Source organism: Saimiri boliviensis, chromosome 2, assembly GCF_048565385.1.
Source record: "Saimiri boliviensis isolate mSaiBol1 chromosome 2, mSaiBol1.pri, whole genome shotgun sequence".
Taxonomy (NCBI): domain Eukaryota; kingdom Metazoa; phylum Chordata; class Mammalia; order Primates; family Cebidae; genus Saimiri; species Saimiri boliviensis.
Window position 1 is genome coordinate 130157034 of NC_133450.1, and position 25383 is coordinate 130182416.

The window sequence follows — 25383 nt, forward strand, 5'->3', positions numbered from 1 at the left end:
CCGTGGAACTCATGGGGAGACTGAGGCAGGTCTGGAGCAGGGCAGGCGCATACCAGGGGCTGCCTCCACCACTGCCTGGGTCCGCTGGCCTTGTACCCGGTCAGCCTTGTGCAGCAGGGCTGGGCGCTGCTCTGTCCCAGCCAAGGCAGACTCAGGGCTTCCTGGGGACAAAAAGAGGCTAAGGCTGCTTCTGCAGCTTGAAGAATTCAGGTTAGATGTGGGAGGGACTTCCCAGCAGTGAAAGTTGTCAAGTTACTGTAGAGGGGGGTCCACTCCTGGCGTGTGTATGCGGACAAGCGCGAGCAGACTGCACCTCCGCTGTCTCCCACAACCGGCCACTGAAGCGTGGCTGTAGCCTGCGGCCCGCCGAGCTGCTGGGAAATCCGTTCGCGTTGGCAGCCAGGCTTGCTGGGGAGGCTGAAAGTTGAGATGGGGAGATTTCCAGGGAGCAGCTGAGACAGGTGGTGACAGATGCCCCTCCCGGCCCTCCGCAGTGGCCCAGTAGCGTCTCTGGGCCTGACCCTGACCCTGACCCTGGCGAGAGTCGGGGCCAGGTGACTGCAGGGGGGCCAGGGTTCCAAGAGCTCAACAAAGTTGGGTCCCCTGAGGGCAGGGTAGCGGGCCTGAAGGGCTGTGGTGCCAGGCAGGCAGGGCTGTGTCTCTCCCTGCTCCCTCCAGGTCCCCTCGTGGCACTGTGGACAGCCAGGGGCCAGTTCCCCAGGCAGCCCTGCCCCAGTTCCCCTGCCAGGGCTGGGGGCTGGTGCATGGGGGTCGAGTGCCCAGGGCTTGTCTGTCTCTTCTAGGGGCAAGTGCTCAGGCCGTGCCCTCCTCCATGGGGGCACCAGGGCTGGAGGCCAGGAGCAGGGCAGGCCGGGGCAAGGGAGTATCCAGAACTCCCTGGCAGGGTGGGGTGGGTGGGGCAGGAATGAGGAAGTGGGAGAGCTGGGGTTCCCCACCTCCAGGGCTGTAGTAGGGGCGGGTGTGTGATGCTGGTGCCGATAAGCGGTCTCTGAACCTGATGGGAAGACCGAGGCTGGCAGAGAACAGGTGGGCATTGCTTCATGCCCGGAATCTTCCCAGCCGGGGGCCAGAGGGGCATGTATTTTCCTAGGGGAGGGGCCCAAGAGGATTGACAGGTCAGTCTGTCCCCTGCTTGACCCCACCCCTGACCTGGTGGCCATCAGTGTCCCAGGCAGGGTGCATCGGAGGGGAGAGAGGAGGCGTTGGTGTGGTCTGGTCCTGGTCAGGTTCTCCCCAGGACCCTTCCCCACCCTTCTGTCTGCCTGGATGGAGCTGGAGGGTCCTGGGGCTGGGCTGTGGGGTTGGGGGGGCTTCCGTCCCGGCTCTGCCACTTCCTGTGAGGACGCAGGCACGTTCCTTTATCTCACTGTGCCTCGTTTTTTTCCAGCTGTGAAATGGGGGTGCTGTCGGTGCCTCCCAGGCTGGGGAGGGTGAAGTCAGAGTCAGCCATAGAGCCGGAGCCCTGGCCTCCCTGTGACCCCATGTTCCCAGAGGCCCTCCCAGGCCATGGGTTGCAAGGAAAAGCCGAGAAGGCCCTGAGGTTGCGGTGGTGGGTGCTGAGGCTGGAGCAACACCTGAGTTGAGTGGAGGTCACTGGGAGGCCCCAAGGGAGGCTGGGAAGAGGTGCCGAAGGCTGAGCGGCTGCTGGCCGAGGGAGGGGGCCCGGCTTAGACCCTGAGAGTTCCTCACCCAGAGACAGGAAGTCCGGGTTTTCCTGGCAGGAACTGTGTTCCCGTGTGCACTGGTATCTCCATGCCAGGAGGCTGTGTGCGTCGTGTGCGCGGCTTCTCACAGGCCCAGCGGTGGCTGGGGCTGGGGGCTGCGGGCTGGGACTTCCCAGGACAAGCCAGGCTGAGCTGGGGTGGCAGCTCCTAGAGGGTGCAGTCAGGGAGGCTGGGGACAGAGCGGGGCCGAGACCCCTGGTCTCAGTCCCTGGGTGCCTCAGTCTCGGGGTCTGGCCACTGGCCTTTCTGCCCCAGGTGGTGAAGGCTGAGCCCAGGAGACCTGGCAAAGAGCCTGGGGTGCTTCCTGGGGCCTGTGCTGTCCAGGCCAAGCCTGCGGGTGCTCTCAGAGAGCTGCTTCGGCTCTCCCTGGCAGGTTGTCTGGCTGGACAGCCTGGAGCCGTCCTACCTGCCCTCACGCTCTCCCCAGGCCCTGCCTGCTGGTCCCTGGTCTCCAGCCTCTGCCTGCCACCTGTTCCCTGCTGTGTGGCTCAGGTCTCCTCCCTCTTCAGGACCAGCTGGGCTTCCCCGAGTGCCACCGTGGCCCGGGGCTCCTGCATGTCCTGGGGGTCCCTCTGGCCCTGTCCCTGAGCCTGGGGTCATTGAGGCAGAGTCTGCTCTGAGAATCTTCTGGGGCGCCTCTCCAGGCCCAACTGGGAGGACAGTGAGAAGACAAAGGGGGCCCACATACCCCAGGCCCGCACTCTCTGGTCTGCGGAGATGATCCACTGTGTGTATGTGTGTGCATGTGCATATGTATGTATATGTGTGTGTATGTGTGCATGCATGTGTATGTGTGTATGCGTAAGTATGTATATGTGTGTATGTGCGTGTGTGTATGTGTATATATGTGTATGTGCATGTTTGTGCACATGCATGCATGTGTATGTGTGCATGTGTGCATGTACATGTATGTGTATTGCATGTCTATATATGCATACTGTGTGTGTATGTTCATGTGTATATGCATGTATGTGCACATATGTATGTATGTGCACATTATGTGTGCACATGTGCATGTGTATATGTATGTATATGCATGCATGTGTGTTATCTGCATGTGTGTGTATGTATGTGTGTGCATGTGTTATCTGCATGTGTGTGTATCTGCATGTGTATGTGTGTATGTGTATGCATGTATGTGTGTATCTGCATGTGTGTGTATCTGCATGTGTATGTATGTGTATGCATGTACGTGCGTGTTATCTGCATGTGTGTATCTGCATGTGTATGTATGTGTATGCATGTATGCGTGTGTTATCTGCATGTGTGTGTATCTGCATGTGTATGTATGTATGTGTGCGCACATGCATGCCTGCTGGCCCACAGACAGTGTGTTTGGGGTGAGAGGAGACTGGAGAGCCCCCCGAAGCTCAGGCTGGGGCCGGCAGCCTTCCATGGCATCTCTCCCTCCTGGTGTCCTGGCGTCCGCGCCTGGCCCCTGCTTGAGTGTGTCTTGTGGGAGACACACAAGGCTGAGCCACGCAGGCCTGCGTTCCAGTCTCTACTCTGGCCCTTCTAGCGGGTGACCAGCCCAATCTTGTTTGCAATGTGGGAGGGAGTGTCCAGTAGGGAGCCAGTGAGCCTGTCCACAGTGGTCCTGGCAAGCGGCCGTGCTGTGAGCGGCGGTTCATGTGTCCCCTCCAGGCCTGCACAGACAGGCCTGTCCTCTCTTCCTTCCTTGCCTGGTGACCTTGGCCCCTTCCTTTCTGGGTTCAGTACTCAGCGGGCCCCTGTACGTGGGGGCAGCACCCCCAGCAGCTGGAAGGTGACTGCAGGACCCCTCACCACTGCCTGCATTGGGAGAGGAGGCTGCAGTACCCAAGGCTACCCCTGTCCCCAATCTCACTTCTTTCCTTTGCTGTCACAAAGAAGCTCCAGGGCCGCTGTCAGCTCACGCAGCTCACAGTCCATCATGAGGCCCCAGGGGAGGGGGCGGCCAGGGCTGGGCTGCCCCACAGCACTGCCTGTCCCCTCCCTTCCGTGCGGACAGCTAGTCAGTGGGCACCTGCTGGCCACTGTGCTGTGCCAAGGCTGTTTGCAGAGGGCGGGTCCACAGCGCCTGGGTCACAGGATCAGATCTTGCTGGGAGCCACCCGAATCTCAGCCTGGCCTCCTGGGACCCTGTTCTTGTGAAACACTTGGAGGGAAGTGAAACTTGGACAAGTCACACCCACCCCTCAGTCCATCCTCTCCTGGGCCTCTCCAGCGACACCCTCACTTCGGTCTGCATTTGTGCCCACCCATCTATTAGCAGCCTTAAACATGTGTTACATGCTTACTAATGTTTGGGGTAGCAATACAGTTACATAGGTCAGAATTTAAAAGATACGAAAAGGGTCTAAGGTAAAAAGTCTCCTTCTTATGGTGAGTGCTTCTGCCCCCATTCCCAGAGTAACTGAGGTGCCTTGCAGGACACTTGAATTGGTAAAAAGTGATTCTTGCCCAAGGAATTTACATGAATAGTGACATTCTGGGCATTGGTGAAGAACCTGTTTTTGCTGGAGGTCATTGGGAGGATAGGGCAGTCGTTTTTTTTTTTTTTTTTAGATGGAATCTCACTCTGTCGCCCAGACTGCAGTACTCATTACAACCTCCACCTCCAGGGTTCAAGTGATTCTCCTGCCTCAGCCTCTCCAAGCAAGTAGCTGGAATTACAGGCACCTGTTACCATGGCCGGCTAAGTTTTTGTATTTTTAGTAGAGATGGGGTTTCACCCTGTTGGTCAGGCTGGTCTCAAACTCCTGACCTCAAGTGATTCTCCTGCTTCAGCCTCCCAAAGTGCTGGGATTACAGGTGTGGGCCACCGCACCTGGCCTGGGCAGTCGTTCTTGATCCCTGTAAACATCAAATGAGGAACCCAATGCTCTTAGATGGATAGAATCCGCAAATAATGAACTCTTAGGATCTTGGGAAAGACAGATGTCATTGTCACTGATAGAGGGTCATGACTGCAAGTTGTCTAGGTTCTTGAACAAAGAATTGGACAAAACACCTAGCAAAGCAAAGAAAGAATGAAGCAACAAAAGAACACAAGCGGGGACTGACTGAAAAAGAAAGGACACTCCACAGAGGTCCGCAGTGTGGGAGCAGCGGCTCAAGAGCTGGGTATGAATCTTCTGGGGTCTAAACACTACCCACAGGTTTCCCATTGGTCACTTCATGCTCACCTCATGTGGTGGCCTGCAATCAGCCTGATTGGTTGCAGAAAGCAGCCAACTAGAGGCTAAAGTTACAAAGGTCACACTCCCATGCAAACATCTGATTGGTTGTAAAAAGCAATCAATCAGAGGCTAGGAAGAGGCCAAGCACTTTGGGAGGCCCAGGCGGGCGGATCATCTGAGGTCAGGAGTTCAAGATCAGCCTGGCCAAAATGGTGAAACCATGTCTCTACTAAAATTACAAAAAAAAATTTAGCTGGGCGTGGTGGCAGGCACTTGTAATCCCAGCTACTCAGGATGCTAAGGCAGGAGAATCGCTTGAACCCGGGAGGCAGAGGTTGTAGTGAACCAAGATTGCGCATTTGCACTCCAGCCTGAGATTCGGTCTCAAAAAAAAAAAAAAAAAAAAAAAAAAAAAAAAAAAAAGATTAGGGTGAAGTTACAGTTACTCTTTTATGCAAAGGAAGACTGGCTGCAATCAGTCTGATTGGTGTGGACAGCAACCATTCACAGGCTGGAGAGAAGTTACAGAGTTGCACATGAAGACTTTACGGACAATCACAGTCTACCAATTTCCCATCTGTCGTACAGAAAAGTTCAGGGAGGCTGGGCACGGTAGCTCACGCCCATAATCCCAGCACTCTGGAAGGCTGAGGCAGGTGGGTCACCTGAGGCCAGGAGTTCCAGACCAGCCTGGCCAACATGGTGAAACCCATCTCTACTAAAAATACGAAAATTAGCTGGGCGTGGTGGCAGGCACCTGTAGTCCCAGCTACTCAGGAGGCTGAGGTAGGTGAATCACTTGAACCCAAGAGGCAGAGGTTGCAGTGAGCCGAGATTGCCCCACTGCACTCCAGCTTGGATGACAGTGTGAGACTGTCTCAAAGAAAAAAAAAAAAAAGGAATGGAAAAGGTGAGGGGTTTGCAAAGGGAGTAGTCGCTGGTCCTGTGGTTACTCAGGTGTGGAAAGTTAGGGTATTCCTTTCAGTATAGGTCTAGGAAGTCGGTGTGAAATAGTCTAGGTTCCCTGCCTCCACACCCTATTCTCCTGCCTCATCATGAGAAGTCCTACTGTTTATAGGGTACCCACTGTGTGCTGGGCTTTGCGTGGTGGTGTATGGTGTTCCTGCTTCCCCTGGACTCAGAGCTGGCATTTCGAATCAGCCTCTGGACTCAGACACCGATGGGCTGGAATCCCAGCTCTGCGCCTTCCTAGCTGTGTGACTTGTGTGAGTTACTCCACCTCTCTGGGTTCTGTCTCCCTATGTAAACTTGGGAGCACTACACAAGAAAAATGCAAGAGTCAGCTGGAGGAGGGCCTGGCTGTCCGGGAGCATCCTCCTGCCTGTGGCATTCATTGTCATTTATCTGCACTACCTCCTTTAAGCCATCCCTGCCAACCCTCTGAGCATGCCAGCACCACCTCCAGGAGGTCCGCAAGAAATGGCACTGTCCCAAGCCACATGTGGAAAGACACAGCTGCCAGTGATGGAGTGCCAGGGCCCAGGTGGTCACACGCGGATGCCCTCCTTCCCCAAAATCTGGAAGTCAGAGCTCCTGGCTGGCTGGCAAGGAGGAGGCTCTCAGCACCTGGGCTGGACACCTGGGCTGGACACCTGGGCTGGACACCTGGGCTGGAGGCAGTGGCAGGCCCTGCAGTGATTTTTGAGCAGCCTCTGTTACAGCAGACAGACACGAGCAGGAGCAGAGCAGGAGAGTGCCCAGGAATGCCATGCGACCATCAGGTGGTGATGGTCAGGCAGTTGTTACACTGTCTTTCTAAAATGATCATTGGTCGCCGCCAGGACCAGGGAAAGGCAGTTTCCCAACATAGGCGTTTCTCCTACACAGAAGCACCTGAACCTAGTGATCAGCAACTTCCCGGTAAGATCTCACGAGGCCGGGGAGTGGGCTCAAGCGTGCGCACTAAGAGGCAAAATGGCAGAGCTTAACTGGTTTATGAGCTTCCTGGAGAAACACTCCCAGGTGAGAGAAGAGGGCCTCAGATAAGCAGGTGCACTGCGCCAGTAACCACGCCACGCATGGGGTGCCTACTCCATGTAGGAGGCTGGGGAGGATAACAGGGAGAAATGCCAGATATAGGTGGTGGGGGATGGAGGCAGCAAGTGCTGGCAGGCCACGGGGCATGCGGACAGCCCAGCCCAAGGAAAGAACCGGAAGAAGGAACACAGTCCACCCCCCCTCCGGAAGCGGAAACAGGTCAGCGTATAAAACCTCAAGTCAAAGGTCAAACCACACACTGGAATCCCTCTAGTCACCCAATTTCCTTCCTTTCATTCCTGCCCTAAAAGTTTGTTGTTGTTGTTGTTGTTTGAGATAGGGTCTTGTGCTCTATCCCAGGCTAGAGTGCAGTCGCACGATCTGGGCTCACTGCAACCTCCTCCACCTCCCGGGTTCAAGTGATCCTCTCACCTCAGCCTCCCGAGTAGCTGGGACCACAGGTGCCCGCCATCACACTCAGCTAATTTTTGTGTCATTATAATTTTTTAAATTATTTTTTGAGGTGGAGTCTTGCTCTGTCCCCCAGGCTGGAGTGCAGTGGTCTGATCTCAGCTCACTGCAACCTCTGCCTCCCGGGTTCAAGCGATTCTCCTGCCTCCTGGGTAGCTGGGACTACAGGTGTGCACCACCGTGCCTGGCTAATTTTTGTATTTTTAGTAGAGACGGGGTTTCACCATATTGGCCAGGCTAGGCTCAAACTCCTGACCTCATGATTCGCCCACCTCAGCCTCCCAAAGTCCTGGGATTACTGGTGTGAGCACCGCACCTGACCTATTATTATTATTATTTGGTAGAGGTGGGGTTTTGCCATATTGTCCAGGCTCCTTCTCTAAAACTTTAAAATAAACTTTCCCTCCTGCTCTGAAACTTGCTGCGGTCTCTGACTTTGCCTTAGACCTCTTGGCTGAATTCTTTTTCCTGAGGAGGCAGGAATTGGGATTGCTGCAGACCCGCGTGGATTCGCTGCTGTTGCTTCATGACTTGGATACAGTCCCTCTGGTAACACCTCCCCTCCCCTCTCTGCTTCCCTCCCATACCCCTTCTCTCCCCTCTCCTCCCTCCCCTCTCCTCCCCTCCCCTCTCAAAGGTCAAACCAAACCGTGCCTCATGAAGCCTTGCTGGGCCTCCCAAGAGAGTTCCTGCCTGATTGGCCTCTGTCATGGGGAGAACCCTGGGTGGACCTTGGCTCTGCAGCCATTTTCCTGGAAATCATGCTGGCGCTGGGAAGCATCCATGTTCTGCTCCCAGGAAGAAGGAACTGGAGCTGAACGCGGGCATTTTATATCACTACCGGAGAGCTGCGTTGAGAATGGGTTTTAGGAGCGCTGAGCTTTGGGAAGGCACTGGGGTTGGGTCCTGCTGCCCTGCTTTCTCTCCCCTGGCCCTTCTCAGGAGGACAGTGGCCAGCCCATGGAACAGTTGCGGAAGCCAAACCTACCTACCTCATCGGGCCTCGGTTTCTCCAGCTGCCCAATACCAGAAGGAGTCCTCGGCCTGGCTTCCTCCTAGGAGGAAGGGGCGGGGCTGTCAACAAGTCAACAGTGTCCCGTGGGGCTGGGGCAGGCTGGGGCACCACCTGATGGCGCATGTCTGGTCTGCTGAGGGTCCCCAGGCTCCCTCCTTTGCAGGAGGGGACTCACTGAGAGTGGCTCCTGGTCAGTTGTCTTGGCCATTCCATAGTCCCGGAGGAGGTCAGCAGGCTTCAGTCAGGGTGGCGAAGCTGAGTGAGCCACTGCTCCTCTTGGGGAAGGCTGAGTGGCAGCAGGGACCCCAGTCTTAAGGCCTCAACCTCTGTGCTCGATTCTCTAAGACTCAATTTCCTTATCTGTCAGCACGGGACACGAGGGCCCCACCCCACACGGTGAGTGAGGAGGGCATCCCAGGGGGAACTAGAGGCCCCGGGAAGAGACCCAGGTCTGGTGACAGGCTGAGAAGTGAAAGGGAGAAGCTGGGTGAATGTGGGGTCCTGGGAGCCAGGGCCGGAGCAGTGGGAAGTGCAAGTCATCGTGCAGAGGGAAGCAGCGGGGTGCTGGGGGAGGGGCTAGGGGACCCCCCTAAGGTCAACCCTGCTTTTGTCACCAAGGCTAGCAGCTGCAGCCATGCCCCTGGCCAGGCCTACTGCCGTGGCCAGGCCAACCCACCCGCAGGCCCTGTGCCCCTTGTGATCCCCCCATAGCCTCCGCCTTGCCCAGGTTACTCTCCTGCCTTCAACTGCTCCTCCTCCAGAGAGCTTCCCTCTGGGTACCCTGTACGCTCAAGAACCTCACGGCCAGCGACGCAGCTCCCCCTGTCATTCTCTGGCCCGTGCTAAATTGGCCTCTCCTTTGGCCCTCCAGGGAGCAGGTGGAGGTTTAATTAGTGGACTAAACAATGTAATGTAAAAGATTGGGAAATTTTTTTTTCAAGATGAAAAGGAAGATACCTCCCATTTCTTCATCTAAACTCCTTGGTCTGGAAGTCCTTTCTTGTGTCCGACTTAAATACATCAAGCTGAATTGTGGACGCTGAGCAACGCTGGAGGAGAAGCAGAATAACACCGTGCTTAGTGAAGGCCTCCTAGCTTCACCACTGGCTGGCACATGACTAGACCTCTTCGCCTCGGTTTCCTTATCTGTGGAAAGGGGATAGTTAGTACCACGCTGTTAGGTTGTTTGATAAAATTGACTAATGTATACAAAACACTTAGAACAGCACCTGGCACTGGTGGAAATCAACAGACATCAGCTGTCTACCCAAAAGAATTGAAAGCAGAATGTGAACAGATATTTGCATCCCCTTGTTATTTGGTTTCTTTGTTTTTGTTTTGAGACAGGGTCTTATTCTGTTAAGCAGGCTGGAGTGCCGTGGTGCAATTATGGCTCGCTGGAGCCTCAGCCTGCCAGGCTCAGGTGGTTCCACCACCTCAGCTTCCCAAGTAGCTGGGACTACAGGTGTGTGCCACCACATTCAGCTAATTTTTTGTATTTTTGGTGGAGACAGGGTATCACTATGTTGCCCAGGTTGGTCTCGAACTCCAGAGCTCAAGCAATCCACCTGCCTCGGCCTCCCAAAGTGCTGGGATTACAGGCATGAGCCACCACACCCCGTCCACACCCATGTTTATAGCAGCAGTGTACATAGCAGCCGAGAGGTAGCAGCAACCCCAGTGTGCACAGAGAGATGAACAGATGCTCACAGTGTAGTCCATCCACACAATGGAATATGGTTCTGCCTTCCAAAGGAAGGGAATTCCGACACCTGCTCCAACATGAATGAATCCCAAAGACATTATACTAAGTGAAAGAAACCAGACACAAAAGGACAAATGCTGTGTGACTCTATTTACCTGCAGAACCTAGACTAGTCAAGACCACAGAGACAAAAGGTAGAATGGTGGCTGCCAGGCCCTGGGGGTAGAGGAAAAGGGGAGTTAGTGGATAATGGGCAGAGTTTCCATTTTGCCAGGTGAAGAGTTCTGCGGGTGGAGGGTGGCGATGGTCGCACACCCTGTGAATATACTTAATGCCACTGAACTGCGCACTTAAAAGATTATAAATTTTATATGTATTTTCATACATATAAAGTTATGTGTATTGCACCATAATAATTAAAAAAAACAAAGTCAGCTGTCATTGCTCTGAGAGAGGGAAGGGAGGGGACATCCCATGTGTACTGGCCTCTGAAGCCCCGGCTTGCGTGCGAGGAGCTGACCGTGGCTCCTGGCCAGGTGCTGGCACACCTGCCTTCTAGGCCAAATGGAGATCATTGCCAGTCTGCTCCCGTCCGCTGCCCTCCTCCCTGCCAGACACAGTCTGCTCGCTCGTTGCCCTGGCCCCTGCCCTGAGGAGCTGGGGAATGGGACAGCCGTGGGCCGCTGGTCATGAACATTCCCACCCAGCATGTGATGCTGGCTTCCTGCTGGGGTGGAGCCCTGGGCTGGCTCTGGCTCCTCTGCAAGTCCCTGGCCTCTTGGGAACTGTTTTCTGCATCTTTGCTCCAGCCCTGTGGGTGCCACTGGCTGTCATCCCTTGGCCCTCCATGCTGCCCCATTTTCAGAAGACTGCACATATGTGACCATTGACCCTCATGCCTGAGCTTCCAGAGGGGAAGGGGCGGGTGCAGACACAAGCCCAAGGCAGGAGTCTCATTTCGCAATCACAGGCCGTGCTCTGCTGTTGTCAGCAGCAGGGGCAAGGTTAGCAGCCCTGCTCCAGCCCTGCAAAGCCCATGCAGACCAGGGGATGCCTCCCAGGGGGCAGGGGGTCCAAGGCCTGATAACGGCCTCCTGGATGCAGACTTCCAGGCGGCCTGTCAGATGCAGACTTCCCGAGCAATTTCCAGATCTGCTTGGAGCTGGGAGGGGAGGGGTGAGGGAGCAGAGTCTGGCAGGAGAGTCTCGTAGGGATTGCACAATGAGGCCACAGCAGCCAGCCTCGAAGTCAGGCACTGGCCAGGGCCCCTCAGCCCGTGTCCTCACGGCCCCTGTGTGGAAGAATTCCATCTGTGCTCTGCCGATGGAAGGATTCTCCCAGCCGCGGGACACTGTGGCTCTTGGGACTCATCTGAAAAGTGTCATCCTTGGAGCCCTAGGGAGGGAGGGGTTGGGGTTGGCAGCCTTAGCACCCCATCCTGGCAGCCTCCTGCATCCGCTCCCCTGCAGGTCCCCGAGAGACAGGATGGATGACGATCCAAGTGCAAGCCTGGCAATTGGCCACCACTCTCGAAGAGGAAGTTCTCAGTTCCCAGGGCACCTTGAACCCACAGCCACCCCCACTCTGCTGCCCCCCTTGGTCCTGGAAGACCTGTTCCCAGGCTGGAGAGGGGATGGCAGCCTGAGCAGGGGGCAGGGAAAGGGGCCAAACAAAAGAGGAGGGGAGCAGAGGCCCCAGTGAGGCAGGAGGGAAGCGGGTGCCCAGGGGGAAATTCCTAAATGACAGGGGCCTTTCCAGAGGGCAGGAATTCCTATCGTGTGAAATAAGGAAGGAAGTGAATCTCCTCTGGGTTCCCCTCTCAGTCCCCTCCTACCCTCCCCACATGCCCCACCCCCGCGTCCCCCAAGACAGACCCCGAGAGACAGGGTTTGGATGGGGAAACTGAGGCCTGGAAATGGTGGTCTGCGCTGAGTGACAAAGCCGGCTTGATGATCAGGACAAGGTCCTGGAGTCTGGCCCTTGGGCCCCTCCCCTTCTGCCCGCTCCAGCAGCCTGTGGGGCCCAGCCCCAGCCTCAGAGGGGAAAAGACTCCAGTGGGAGTCCCACAGGCCTGGCTGGGAGCCCCACTCTGCTACTTAATGCGGTGTGACCCGGGTCAGCCGCTTCACCTCTTCGCATTTACGCATTTCAAGCAAGGCTGGACGATGAGAGGGGCACCAGGCCCTGTGCACAGCGCGCCGCCAGCACCCTGGCCAGCCGTGCAGCCCCCCTAGGGCGCCTCCTCAGAGGGGCGTCTGGGGGAGTTGGGGTGGGACCGGGTGCCCCCGCAGCTGGCGCGGAGCCAGTCTGTGACGCGGGAACGCGGTCAAGCGCTCCCCTTTCAGGCGGCCTATCAGAAGCAGTCGTCGGACAATGGTCCCGCGCCCGCCCCGCCAGCCCGGTCCTTCCCTTGGCGTCCCCCGCGCCCCACATAACATGCGACGCGCGGTCGGACCCCCCCTCCGCCTGGTTGCTGGGAGGAAGTGACCGCGCCCCGCATCCCCCGCTGGGCAGGCCGGGCGCGCCGGGCCCCAGGGACGCAGGGACACAGCGGGGCGGCACAGCGCCTGGGCCTGTGCCCGCGGGTTTTCCGCGGTTGCAGGGGACGGGGCGGGGCGGGCGGGGCGGGCGGGGCGGGGCTGCACTGGGACTATTTCAGACTGCGCGGAACTGGGGCCAGGACAGCGGCGGCCCGGCCAGGACGTGGTGAGTGACCTCTGCCTCCACGCGCCCATGCCCGCAGCTCCGCGCGGCTCCGCGCCCGCCCCGATCCGGAGGCTCCCCCGGATCCTGTCGCGGCGGCGGGGACAGGAGGGGCCGGGACGCTCCCAGGGCCCTGACCTCGGGCAGCCCCATTGCCAGGGAAACTGAGGCCCTGGAGCCAAGCGTCCGCCTGTCCAGGCACAGAGGGGTCAAGGTTGGCGCTAGCGGCTGAGGGCTGGGTCCTGCCAGAGACAGGGAGGGCGGGGCCGGGGAAGGCACAGGGGTCTCCCCTCCGTTAGCAGCAGGGAGGACCAGGTCCAGCGTGACTCCCCGGCCACGCGACACAGGCCAAGCCACTTCCTCACCTGTGCCTGGGTGCCTCATCTGGGCATAGGTGCGCCTTCCACATCCTGCCCAGGACTGAAGGAACCGGGCACAGGGAGCTCCTGGGAGGTGCAGCCCGGGCGGGGAAGGCGAGCCAGGCCCGTGGGCCTGAGGAGAAGCTGGGCAGCGGCAGGCGGGGCGCTGTTGAGCCACTGGCAGTGTGCACACGACGAGCCTCCGAGCAGATCCCTTCTGGCCTCCGTGGGCCCAACCAGCAGCGAGGCTCAAAGGAAAGCCCCTCCTCCCCTTCTTCGCTCCTGGCTGCACCCCCCGCTCTCCCGCCTGCAGGACAGACTCAGGGCACAAAAGACTCACCCCCACGGCCGTGCTGTGCGGTTTGGTCACATCCCTTCAGCAGCACTGTGAGGTGGGGGTCCTCACCCCCATTTCAAAGATGGGGAAACTGAGGCTTGCAAAGGAAGGAGGTGAGCAGTCCACGCACTAGTGAGAGGTGTGCTGAGCCCTCACCTTAACCGTTTCTCTTTCCATGGCACCAGCTGCCTCTGAGAGCACAGACCTGGCGGCTACAGCAGGACCTTGAGGCGAGCTGGGGTTTGTGTCACAGAGGGGAGAAGGTGGCAATGTTAAGGAGTCCTGTAGGAGCTGGGCCTGGGGTCGGATAGAGCCTAGCACATGTGGGGACTGAGGAGCTGCGTCCTATTGGGAGGGGTGGGACAGGAAACGCTGAGGTGAGGCTGGCAGGGAGCACTGGTGGTAAGGGCTGCCCTCCCCCACCCCAGGAGGATGGCAGAGGTGGGGCCTGGGTGCCCAGGGTGGGGCTGAGCTGCCCTTCCAGACAGACCAGCTCCTGTGGGTGCTTGGCATGCATCTGAGAGGGGCTGGGAGGCGAAGTTGGGGCACTGGGTGGGGGGCAGAGAGGCCCTGTGGCCTTGCCCCGGAGGCTCCCTGGAACACACCCCTCTTGGTCCTGGAGTGGAACGCTCAACCCAAATGGCACCTGGGAGGCCAGTGCCATCCAAGAGTGTGTGACTCTGCCCATGGCTCCTGGTGAGCATGGGGGAGGCTGGGGTGGGAGGAGCCCAGGTTTCTCATCCCTCAGGAAGCTCTGGCCAAGCCCCCCCAGGATGGGGACAGGGTATCGGGGCTGGTGGAGGCAGCAGGGCCAATCTGAGCCCCCATGCCTGCTGTGATCGGGGCAAACACCTCCTCCAAACTTAACTTCAGTTTCTCCTCTGGATGGTGGGTCATCCTGCCTGCCTTATGGGGGTGTTTCAGGGGTCACTTGAAGTTAACATGATACACGAGACAGGTTAACATGATATATGAGACAAGGCTGCATGTATTTAGCCTTGGGGTGGGGCAGCTATGGCAGCATGGTCACAGGTCACCCCAGTTTTCGGCGAGGCCCAGCCCCTGACTACTTCCCCCTTTCAGGTCAGCCATGCTCACCTCCAGGGGCCCTGCCTTACTGTGACAATGGCCAGGTGCTGGGTGGGGACTGGGGGAGGCTTGGGTCTTGCCTCTCCGGATGTAGCTTGCAGGGCTGTGGGGGATGTGGAGACAGAGGGAGAGCTGGGCTCTGGGACCAGGTGACCTGAGTTCCAAACCCAAGCTCTTGACCATAGGCACAGTTTAAGCCAAAATAACACCCTTCCGGACGAGAGAGGAAGAGATGGGATGGGCACCCAGAAAGGCTGCAGAAACCGGAAGCTTTTGTGATGATGCTGTCATCCCATTTGGGACTGGGTGGTTGGGGGTGGGGAGCCAGGAAGCCTGGGTTCTGGACCCGAGTTGCTGGTGACCTCAGGCAGCCCTGTGCTTCGCTGAGCCTCTTGCCCCCAGTGGTGTGTGAAAGGCTCTCTGAGGTCCTACTCCCTGTGGTTTCTGTAGACCCACGTCAGGCTCTGCCCTTTCATGGCCCAGTTGGAGCCGCTGTGTTTCTGTGACTCCATGGCTGGATCAGAACTGGGCAAGACAGCAGAGGGGCTGCGGCTAGGGAGAGCAGGGGGGCTTCCAGCCTTGGGCCGGCTTCCGGTGTCTAGACTCTGGCATGGCCCTGACCTTTCTGGACCTCTGTTCCTGCGCTGTCCCATGTTGTTCCTCTCCCCCAAGGGTCCTGTGGGGTCAGGGAGGTGTTCACCCTCTGCAGTCCCTGCTCCCTGCCCAGAGGGTGGGCTGTCAGGGAAGGATTTGCCCAAATAAAGGGAAGGCCTCCCTCTGTCTGGGGGGCGGTTCTGGGGCTTTGGGGTACTGGAAGGGCAGCTGTGGGTGGTGAGGCGCTTGTGGCCAGGGAGGGAGCAGGGTTCTGGGTGCTGATCTGGGCCAGGGCACGGCCAGAACCCTGGTGCTCGTATGGGTGAAAACAGACGGAGCGCCGTCAGTGCAGCCCCCACAGCTCTGGGCTCCGGCCTGGGAGCCAGGGCCAGGCCATGGTGACCACTGATGCCTTCCCCTCGCCCCCGCAGCAGCCTGGAGGCCTGAGCCAGGGGGATGCTGAAGATAATGACCTGCTTCCAAGGCTTCTCGGGCCATCAGTCTGTGCCAATCACCCTCGACTTCCCCAGAAGCCCCCAAAAGTTGCCGTCCACATCAGAGGCGGAGTCAGAGACCTCCATGTCGGAAGCCTCCTCTGAGGACCTGGTGCTACCCCTGGAAGCTGGGGCAGCCCTATACAGGGAGGAGGAAAAGGCAGTGAAGAAGAAGAAGTCCAAAGGCCTGGCCAATGTATTCAGTGTCTTCACCAAAGGGAAGAAGAAGAAGAAGGGTCTGCCCAGCTCAGCGGAGCCCGAGGGCGCGGCCGGGTCCAGGCAGGGGCTGGATGGCCCCCTGCCCACAGGTGCGCTGGGACCCGGGTGGGGCTGGGTCGGGGGTTAGAGCTAGTCCGGGCCTGGACGCGGTGGGGCTCGTCCATGTGAGTGAGCCACCTGCACCGTGGGCCGGCATGTGGGGCTGGCAGGCGTGTCTGTCTCCCTGCTTTCACCTGTGCCCCAGTCTGGGAGGCTGGGACGGGGGAGACCAGGCCTTCAGCTCAGTCCGGGACACCGACGTCACCCTTTGGGGTGTCGGCCGCCGGCCCTGCGCGCAACTGGGGGAGGACGGTCCCGCAGGGCGCAGGCGGGCGGGCTGGGGCGGGGGCTGACGCGGCTGTGCCGGCGCAGTGGAGGAGCTGAAGGCGGCGCTGGAGCGCGGGCGGCTGGAGGCGGCGCGGCCGCTGTTGGCGCTGGAGCGGGAGCTGGCGGCCGCAGCCGCGGGCGGCGTGAGCGCGGAGGAGCTGGTGCGGCGGCAGAGCAAGGTGGAGGCGCTGTACGAGCTGCTGCGCGACCAAGTGCTGGGCGTCCTGCGGAGGCCGCTGGAGGCGGCGCCCGAGCGGCTGCGCCAGGCGCTGGCCGTGGTGGCCGAGCAGGAGCGCGAGGACCGGCAGGCGGCGGCGGCGGCCGGGCCGGGGACCTCGGCGCTGGCGACCACGCGCCCGCGGCGCTGGCTGCAGCTGTGGCGGCGCGGCGTGGCGGAGGCGGCCGAGGAGCGCATGGGCGGGCGGCCGGCGGAGGGCGCCGAGGTCCCCGAGAGCGTCTTTCTGCACATGGGCCGCACCATGAAGGAGGACCTGGAGGCCGTGGTGGAGCGGCTGAAGCCGCTGTTCCCCGCCGAGTTCGGCGTCGTGGCGGCCTACGCCGAGAGCTACCACCAGCACTTCGCGGCCCACGTGGCCGCCACCGCGCAGTTCGAGCTGTGCGAGCGCGACACCTACATGCTGCTGGTCTGGGTGCAGAACCTCTACCCCAAGTGAGCGGGCGGGGTCGCCCGGGCGGGCCGGGAGGGCGTCCTCTGCAGGAGGCGAGTGAGCTGTGCCCCGCCAGCTTTAGTGAGGCGGTGCTTGCAGAGTTTTGGGTCCGACTGTGCGGGGGTGGCATTTGGACTCCCTGGGGCAGAGCCTGGACGGGCAGAGACTGGGCTTGGGCGCAGGGATAAGGCTGGGGCTGGGTCCGCTTTGCTCTTGGAATCCTTAATTTTCTGGGCCTCAGTCACATTCTGCTGTTGGGGAAACCGAGGCACAGAAAATGGTAGGGATTTCATTCATTCACGAGTGCCAGTCTGAGGAGTGGGCAAAGCAATCAGTAACCATGCAGAGCTGGAAGGGCTGTGGCAGCGGAGGCCAGGCCCTGAGAACCCAGAGCAGGGACCCAGAGCAGGCCTGGAGAAGTCAGGGAAGCCAGTCTGGAGGAAGTGGAAGCCAGCGGTTCTTCTCTGAGCCAGGGAATCAGGTGGGGAGGCTGGAGGAGGGGTGATAGGGCAGGCAGGGAAGAAGGTGAGAGGAAAGTCGGTGTTCCTTAGCATGTCCTCTTCCAGGGCACTCTGGGGCTGAGCAGAGCTTGCCAGAGTGTTTGGATTTACTGGGGGGGCTATGCGGGCACCCCCAGGCAGGAGAGTCCACAGTGGGGGGGAAAGGGCCAGGTGTCTTGTTGGAAAGACCCCCATTGTGTGGGGTTACCGTGTGAGCCCCCAGCAGAGCTGGAGCCCTCCGGCAGGAGTCTAGCTGTGCAGCTGCTGCCCCCAGGTGCAGCCTCAGGCATCCCCTGACTCCATGGGTCCCTGGGCGTGCCCATCATGCACATGGTCTGCATGGAGAGAGGTTTGGACTGCTGTGTGGACAGGCCCAGGGCGGGGGAGTCCAGGGGCTGTTATTGTGGGGCTTGGCCTCTGCTGGCCCCAGATCCTAGTGCGAAGTCTTAGGAAGGAAGCCGGAGGTGTAGACAGTGTGGGCAGTGTCTGCCGCCTTGGGGGCCTTTGGGTGGCCTATGGGCTCAGTTGGTGTTGAAGGGTCAGCCTCTGGCAGGACAGAGAAAGGGTCCAGTGGGGAGGGTGGGACAGGGTGAGCAGGGCATAGGGGAACTGGCACAGGGCAGGGGCCGTGGAAGAGACAGCCTAGCCCAGAGCCAGTGCCCGCTTGCTCGTCCTGACTCACCAGGATGTGCTGGGTACCTGTGCCCCTTCCTGCCCGTCTTCCTGTCACAGCAGCCTCGGGGTCTGTTGGCCTGGGGTTAGCAAAACAGGTAGCAAAGGCAAGCTGGGCACGGAGTCCTGGTGAGAGGGTGTCCGGGGGGCGTCACTGAAGTTTCTGTGCCAGAAATGTGGGGAACAGAGGGACACAGCTGCGTCTGGATTTGGTTAGGGGCAGAGAGGAGGTCATTGTAAGCCTCTAGGCAGACAAAGGTCTCTTAGGAAGTGCCAGGGCTGGGCAGTCCCCTGGGAGCTCTGGGACCCTGCAGAGGTGTGGAGAGTGTGAGCTGAAATGCCTCTGTGGAGCAGTTTGGCATGGCCCTTCCTGCCCATGATGTCCCACCCCTGGGGTTGGGAGGTGGCTGGGGCTGGCACGCAGTGGGCTGGCAGCTGGCTGGATCCCAGGGCTGCTGTGACTAGGAGCAGTGTTTTGTCTGGGTGACAGGTAGCCTCAGAGCAGGAAGACCAGGTCTTAAAGATGGCTCTGGCTACTGGGTGGAGAAGGACCAGTTGGAGGTGAGGGAAGGAGCAGAGGCCAGGAGGAGGCTTGTGCAGTGAGCCAGTGGGGAGCTGGGGGCAGCCAGCCGGGGCACCTGGGTGGTTTGAGGCTGCCGACTTGGTGGGGGGGGGGTATTCTGGAGCAGGACCTAAAGAGCAGGGTGACAGTCAGAGGAGGCACGATGACTTCGGGGTTTCTGTTCCAAACCAAACTAGACGGAAGACCCATGGTCTGGGGTGGGAATCGAGGTGGGGGTGCGGGAGGGTGCGCTGGGCCGAGTCTGGGCCTGCCAGAGACCAAGGCTGAGGGCCTGGGCTCTTGCTTGGGTGGTGCTGAGTGGGTATAGCTGTCCTCATGCCAGCCTCCCCTACCTGCAGTGACATCCTCAACAGCCCCAAGCTGGTGGGTGAGCTGCAGGGTGTGGGGCTCGGGAGTCTCCTGCCCCCCAAGCAGGTCCGGCTGCTGGAGGCTACATTCCTGTCCAACGAGGCGGTGAGTCTGCACCTGAGCCAGGGAGGGGCAGGGAGGCGCCAGAGGAGAGGCTCAGAGACAGACAGAATGTGGGCAGGGGCTTCCGGGTGAGCAAGGTGAGGGGTCAGCACCGCCATGACCTGCCCTTCCCGCCCAGGCCAATGTGAAGGAGTTGATGACCCGAGCGCTGGAGCTAGAGGCGCAGCGCTGGGCTCAGGACGAGCCTCCCCAGAGGCTGGATGGCCACTGCCACAGCGAGCTGGCCATCGACATCATCCAGGTACTGCGCTCTGCCCCGGGGCACACACACAAGGAGCCGCACGCACATTCCCTCCTGTGTGCCGACCCACGCCCACCTCGGGCAGCCCCTCTGTTCCAGCCTGTGTCCTCCCCGTACCCTGCCCCTTGTCCAAGAGAGCCCTTGCTCAGCTCACCCACCGCCCCGCAGATCATCTCCCAGGCCCAGGTCAAAGCCGAGAGCATCACGCTGGACTTGGGCTCGCAGATAAGGCAGGTGTTGCTGGTGGAGCTGCTTGTGTTCCTGAGGAGGTGAGTGTGTGCCCAGGACGGGGTCCCTGTAGCCACCTCTCTCAGAGCCATGGCCCCTCCCTAAGTGCCCCTATCCCTCATTCTGAGCCAGGAGTCATTTCCCACCCAGCCAGGGCACTGAGATCTCAGGTGGTCCGACCTCTACCAGGATTCAATGTGGGAGGCTCATGTGTCCACCCTGCAGCAAAGCTCCCATCAGAGCAGCCTCCTGGCTTCAAAGATGCCCTGTGAGGGGCTGAGACCCCAGCACCCCTTCACACAACACCCCAGTCTGCACTGCCCGAATTCTCTCTGCTCTCTCCCTCTCCACCTCTGAGGGCTTCTCCACCCAACCATACCTACCCTCACCGCTACCTGGACTCCCAACTCTAGCGGGGGCCTGGGAGAAGAGCTGGGGGCAGCAGAGCTGGGCTGGGACCCTCTTCGGGAGCCCTGGTCTTAGCTTCTGACGCCAGTTCTATGATGCTCAGGGGCTAGCGGCCCCTCTCTGGGCGATGGGGAGCCAAACAGAAAAGCGCCCTGTGAACCCCAGGAGCTCTCGGCAGGGCGGCTGGGAGGCTGCTGCTGCCCCAGGGTCTGTGCTGGTCCTGAATGTGCCCCTTCTGACTTCGCCAGCTACCAGCACAACTTTAATGAATTTCTGGAGAGAGGCAAAAAGCTGAGAAGTTACAGGGCCAACGTCATTGCCAACATCAACAACTGCCTGTCCTTCCGGTGCGTGTTGGGAGGGGCTGGCGGAGCGGGAGTCACTTGGCGGGTAGGAGAGGATAGCTGGGAGGTGGAGGAGGAGGAGCTGCTCAGGCCAAGAAGTGGAATTCAAACCAGGACGTGAGAGGAAGCCGCTGGGGCCTGTAGCAGAAGCAGCAGCAGCAGCAGCTAACATTTCCCCAGAGCTGGCTGGGGCGTGCACACAGGCAGGTGTTTCACCTGTTACTTTATCCCTAAAGCAACGCTGTGAAGAAGGAACAGTGATCTGGCTATTAGGCAGATGGGCAAACCACTGGAGGAGGCTAACTCGCCCTCAGTTACAAGGGGATGCAGTGGACGGGTGTCGTGAGGGCATGGAGAACATGGATGGGAGGACTTGATCCCCAGGGAATGGGGAGCCATTGAGGGTTCCAGAGTGGGGAGGGGGCGCTGCCTGGCTCCCTGGGTACAGGGCTATAGGCTGGTGTGACCTCTCTGCCTCCATCTTCCAGGACGTCCATGGAGCAGAAGTGGCAGGTACCCCAGGACACCCTGAGCCTCCTGCTGGGCCCCCTGGGTGAGCTCAAGAGCCACGGCTTTTCCACCCTGCTCCAGAGCCTGTGCGAGGACCTGAAGGTAGCGGGAGCCTTTTTCCCTCAGGAGCATCTGGAACTCCATGTTGGGGGTGCTCGGGGAGGGGCTGGGAGGTGCCCCCCGGGAGGAGTGGCAGAAGCAGGGATGTGGGGGAGATATGCTGCAGGCCTGTGGACGGCACTGTGGCCAGCTCTGGTGCAGGGGTGACGCCTGGTAGTAGGGACCCCGCAGGCTTTAACTCCATCCGCCACCACAGGCTTGGCCTGAGAGGGGCCGCCTGGGGCTGAGAGGGCCCGGAGAAGGTTCACCGCCCCTCCCCCATTCAGACCCAGCCCAGTCCCAAGCCTGCAGCCCCTTTTCCTCCAGCCCCCACAGCCCTTCCTCCCCACCCCTGTCGCCACATCAGACTCCCAGAACTGAGGCTCAGGGCTCGCATCTGTTATGGGCCAAGAAATCCACAGAAAATGCTGTGAACACAAGTTAATTCCTTTAACAGGGGGTAAAGTGGGGGAAGGGGAGGGGTTCCCTGCCCAGTGTCAGGGACCAGAGGCCATGGGTGGCCTGAGTTTGGTGGAAGCCCGAGCAGTGACCCCAGATCACTCGGCACCGATCTCCCAGGCCCAGCCAAGCACAAGGTCCTGTTTATGCAGGAATTTATTTATTTAGGAGGCAGTGGACTTGGCCTCAGGGCCGCAGACAGGCTGTCCTGGCTCCTGAGCCAAAGCTGGGTGACCTTGGAGAAGGGTGCACAGAGCTGGCCCCCACTTCCTGTCTGTAGCAGAGACCTGAGCTCGGTCCGGGTTCCCTGGGAGTCCTTGCGTGCCCCGTGCCCCTCCGCCAGGCACGTGTGTTGGTGTGTGTATGTCTGCGTGTCTGTGGCTGGCAGCCCTTCCTCTCCAGGGTGTGACCACACATCCTGCCTCTCCTGTCTCAGCCGCTGTTCAAGAGGTTTTCGCACACCCGCTGGGCGGTCCCCATGGAGACCCTGGAGAAAATCATTGCCACTGTGGGAGTAAGGCTGCCTGAGTTCTCGGAACTGCAGGACTGTTTCCAGAAGGTGAGGAGGCTGTGGGCTGGTGGCTGGGCCTCGGGGAATGGGGGCAGCCGGATACGCACACTAACATGTCTGTGTACACTCCCTCACACGCGCCCACTGCTCGCCCTCCCAGGAGCTCGTGGAGGCCGTGCACCTGCACCTGGTGAAGGAGTACATCATCCAACTCAGCAAGCGGCGCCTGGTCCTCAAGACCGCGGAGCAGCAGCAGCAGCTGGCGGGGCACATCCTGGCCAATGCTGACGCCATCCAGCACTTCTGCACCGAGCACGTAAGCCCCTGCCCGCCCTCCCAGCCCCTCTGGAACGGCTGTCTCTTCTGCCCTTGTCCTTTCAGGTCAGAGACAGGCTGTTGGTGCCTCTCCAAGCCCAGCCCATTGCTGACCCAAGCCTCTGGACCCCTGGGTCCCTCCAACCACGTCCCTTCCTGCAGGGCTCCTGTGCAACCTGGCTGCAGCCTGCTCTCCCCACACTGGCCGAGATCATCCGCCTGCAGGACCCCAGTGCCATCAAGATTGAGGTGGCCACTTATGCCACCTGCTACCCTGACTTCAGGTGAGAACATGGGGCACCTCAGGACCACGTCACTTCACTGCAGCCGGGGCCTCACAGGGCTGGCATTGGGAACCCAGATCCTGGCAGCTGCCCGCATGCCAGTCACTGTGTGAACCTCACCAGGGGCTCACTCTTGTGGCCTTCGCCACAGCCCTATGAGGCCAATGCGTTCCATTCCCATTTCACAGGGGAGGCCTGGAGAGTTCCCAGCATGTGTCCAAGGTGACACTGGCTACATGGCCCACACTCTTAGCTCTGCCTGATGCTGCCTCTCGAAGGGGAGATTGAGACCAGAGAGGCCAGGGTCACCCAGCCTGGGGGCTTCTGGGGCCTGGGCCTATGCCCTGGGATCCAGGGCTCATATTCAGGAGTGGAGGCTTAGCCCCTGGCTGCCTGAGGGCCTGGTAAGCCAGGGACAATGTTTCTCCCTGGGCTGGGTCTTCTGACATGTTAGGCTCCATCTGAATGGGTCTTGACTGGGGTTGACCCCAACTGCCCCAGCTTAGCCAAGTCCAGGCCCTGTCTGATCCATTCCACCCAACCAATCATTCACCCACCCATACAAGCACCCATCTGCTCATCCACCCATTCCTTCATCCATTGGCTGGCTAGCTATCTTCTCACCCACCAATCTACCTATCTACCCATCTACCCACATGCCCATCTATCCATCCACCCACCCATATAAGCACCCATCCACCCACCCATGCACCCCTATAAGCACCCATCCACCCATCTATCCACCCACCCACCCATCTACCCATCCACCCTTCCACCCATCCCTCCACCCCTCCACCCATCTGGCTATCCTTCTACCTTCTCACCCACCTGTTGCATGTCTACCCACCCACCCAACAATCTATCCATCCATCTATTCATCCACCCACCACCCATATAAGCACCCATTCACCCATCTACTCATTCCTTCACCCATCTATCCCTTCACCCATTGGCTATCCATCCACTCAACCACACACCCATGCATTTATTCACATCCATGCACCTATCCCTCCACCCATCTGACCGTCTGTCCTCTCACCCACCAATCACTTGTCTATGCAACCACTCACCAACCTATCTACCCATCTATCCATATATCCATCCACCCACCCACCCATCCATCCATATATCCATCCACCTACCCGTATAAGCACCCACACACCCATCTTTCTACCCATCTGTTATTCCAACCACCCTCGTAAGTACCCATCCACCCATCTACTTATCCACCCATCTAGCTATCCAGCCACTCAAACTCCCACCCATGCATCTTTTCACACCCATGCACCCATCCCTCCACCCATCTAGCTCTCATCCATCTGCTCACCCACCCATCATCCATGTACCCGTCCCACCAACAAAATTATGGAGGAGCCTTCGAGGTGTCAGCCTCTGTTCCAGATACCAGGATGCAATGGGGTACAAGCAAGGCCAGGTCTCCATCCTCCCTTAAGTAGCTCACATTCTGCTTAGGGCCAGCAATAGTAATGACATAATCAGGCAAAGAAACAGACAACTGCAAGTTGTAAAGACGTTTAACCAAGGTTGTGAACGATGGGAGGTGCTGAGTTTAGAGACAAGAAAGCCTCTTGGGGGTGGACATCCTAGCAGAGATGTAAGGGGTAGGAAGAGACGATCATCTCACAGCCTGGGAAGAGCATCGCAGGGAGAACAGCCAGTGCGCAGGCCCGAAGCAGGCTGGGCCATGGCTGCTCTTGGGACCACCAGGTGGAGTGCATGGGCGAGGGAGAGGGAAGTGCAGCCCCCTCGTGGACCGGGCCGTGGCTGTGGGGCCTGTGGCACTGGCTGAGAGTGCAGGGAGCTGGCGAGCAGGGGTGTGGGTGTCAGGCTGGGCTAACGGGATGCTTTCCTCATCAGCAAAGGCCATCTGAGCGCCATCCTGGCCATCAAGGGGAATCTATCCAACAGTGATGTCAAGAGCATCCGAAGCATCTTGGACGTCAGCACAGGAGCCCAGGAGCCCTCCAGGCCCCTATTTTCCCTTATAAAGGTTGGTTAGCTTTTCCTGTGGCCTGACCTGCTTGTGAGTGCCCAGCAGGCATCCGGAACACCCCTCTAGGAGCTGTTAAGAGCAGCACTGGCTCTTGGGCCTCCTGCGCTCCGAAGCTGCTCTGCCTAGCCCTGGTGTAGGTGCAGGCCCTGGTGGCTGGAACTGGACAGACTTTGGTTTGTTTAGAAGTCCAGTGGGGGTAGGAGGCCCCATTGTGGGCAGCCAACCAGGCAACACCAAGGACTCTTTGTAAACGATAGCTGATCCTGCGCGCAAGGAAAGACCCAGCAGGGAGAGTGCGGCCAGGCTCAGGGACCCCTGGCCACCTCTGTCCAGCGCCCTCCACTGTCAGCCTCATGACTCTCCTCCCCGTGAGTGAGGCCGAGTAAGGCCGAGGGCCCTCTCCAGCTCCCTGATGACAGTGGCCGAGCCTCACCCATCTGTACTCTTCAGCCCGGAGCCACCCTGAGCCGGGTTCAGCAAGGCTGGAATGGAAGACAGAACCGGAAGAGAAAGAAGGAAAAGATGAACTCTCATCTGGCAGGGGCTAGTGGGGTCCCATGGCGAGTTGGGGGCACAGCCGGCATTAGATGTCACACCCAGACAGCCCCAACGCCCCTATAGGCTGGCCCTGCAGTGGAGCCCTGACCTCGCTCTGCATCCCCGCAAGGCCTCACCCAGAGGGTGTTCCCCAAGGCCTTGGTGTCCTCCACAGAAGGGCTCGGGACCTCCTGCGTCATCTCGGGCTCCCCATTCCCCCAGCAGGATTAGGCCCTGGGGGTGCCTCTGTGGGCCCTGCCACCCAAAAGTCTGGCTGAGGTCT

The 25383-nt window shown here is 59.5% G+C and overlaps 1 protein-coding gene and 1 long non-coding RNA gene across 2 annotated transcripts; one reads left to right on the forward strand and one right to left on the reverse strand.

Moving 5' to 3' along the window:
* Window positions 1–363: 363 nt before the first annotated feature.
* LOC141583673 (uncharacterized) lies at window positions 364–9186 on the reverse strand. Its single transcript, XR_012516436.1, has 3 exons — window positions 8566–9186; window positions 8368–8430; window positions 364–417 (listed from the first exon to the last, which is right to left on the reverse strand). It is a non-coding gene; the product is annotated as an uncharacterized LOC141583673 (long non-coding RNA).
* A 3536-nt stretch (window positions 9187–12722) lies between these two features.
* TNFAIP2 (TNF alpha induced protein 2) lies at window positions 12723–25031 on the forward strand. The gene is made up of 12 exons (XM_039462931.2): window positions 12723–12801; window positions 15609–15979; window positions 16302–16926; window positions 19018–19132; window positions 19269–19391; window positions 19560–19660; window positions 20276–20374; window positions 20860–20983; window positions 21876–21998; window positions 22111–22266; window positions 22428–22549; window positions 24428–25031. Exons 2-12 carry the CDS (start codon window positions 15634–15636, stop codon window positions 24567–24569), a joined length of 2076 nt encoding a protein of 691 aa, XP_039318865.1. The 5' UTR covers window positions 12723–12801; window positions 15609–15633; the 3' UTR covers window positions 24570–25031.
* Window positions 25032–25383: the final 352 nt, after the last annotated feature.

Coding starts and splice junctions, on each gene's coding strand:
- TNFAIP2 (XM_039462931.2), top strand. CDS start 15,634: ATGCTGAAGATAATGACCTGCTTCCAAGGCTTCTCGGGCCATCAGTCT. Junction 19,133..19,268: donor CATTCCTGTCCAACGAGGCG/GTGAGTCTGCAC, acceptor CTTCCCGCCCAG/GCCAATGTGAAGGAGTTGAT. Junction 19,392..19,559: donor TGGCCATCGACATCATCCAG/GTACTGCGCTCT, acceptor ACCGCCCCGCAG/ATCATCTCCCAGGCCCAGGT.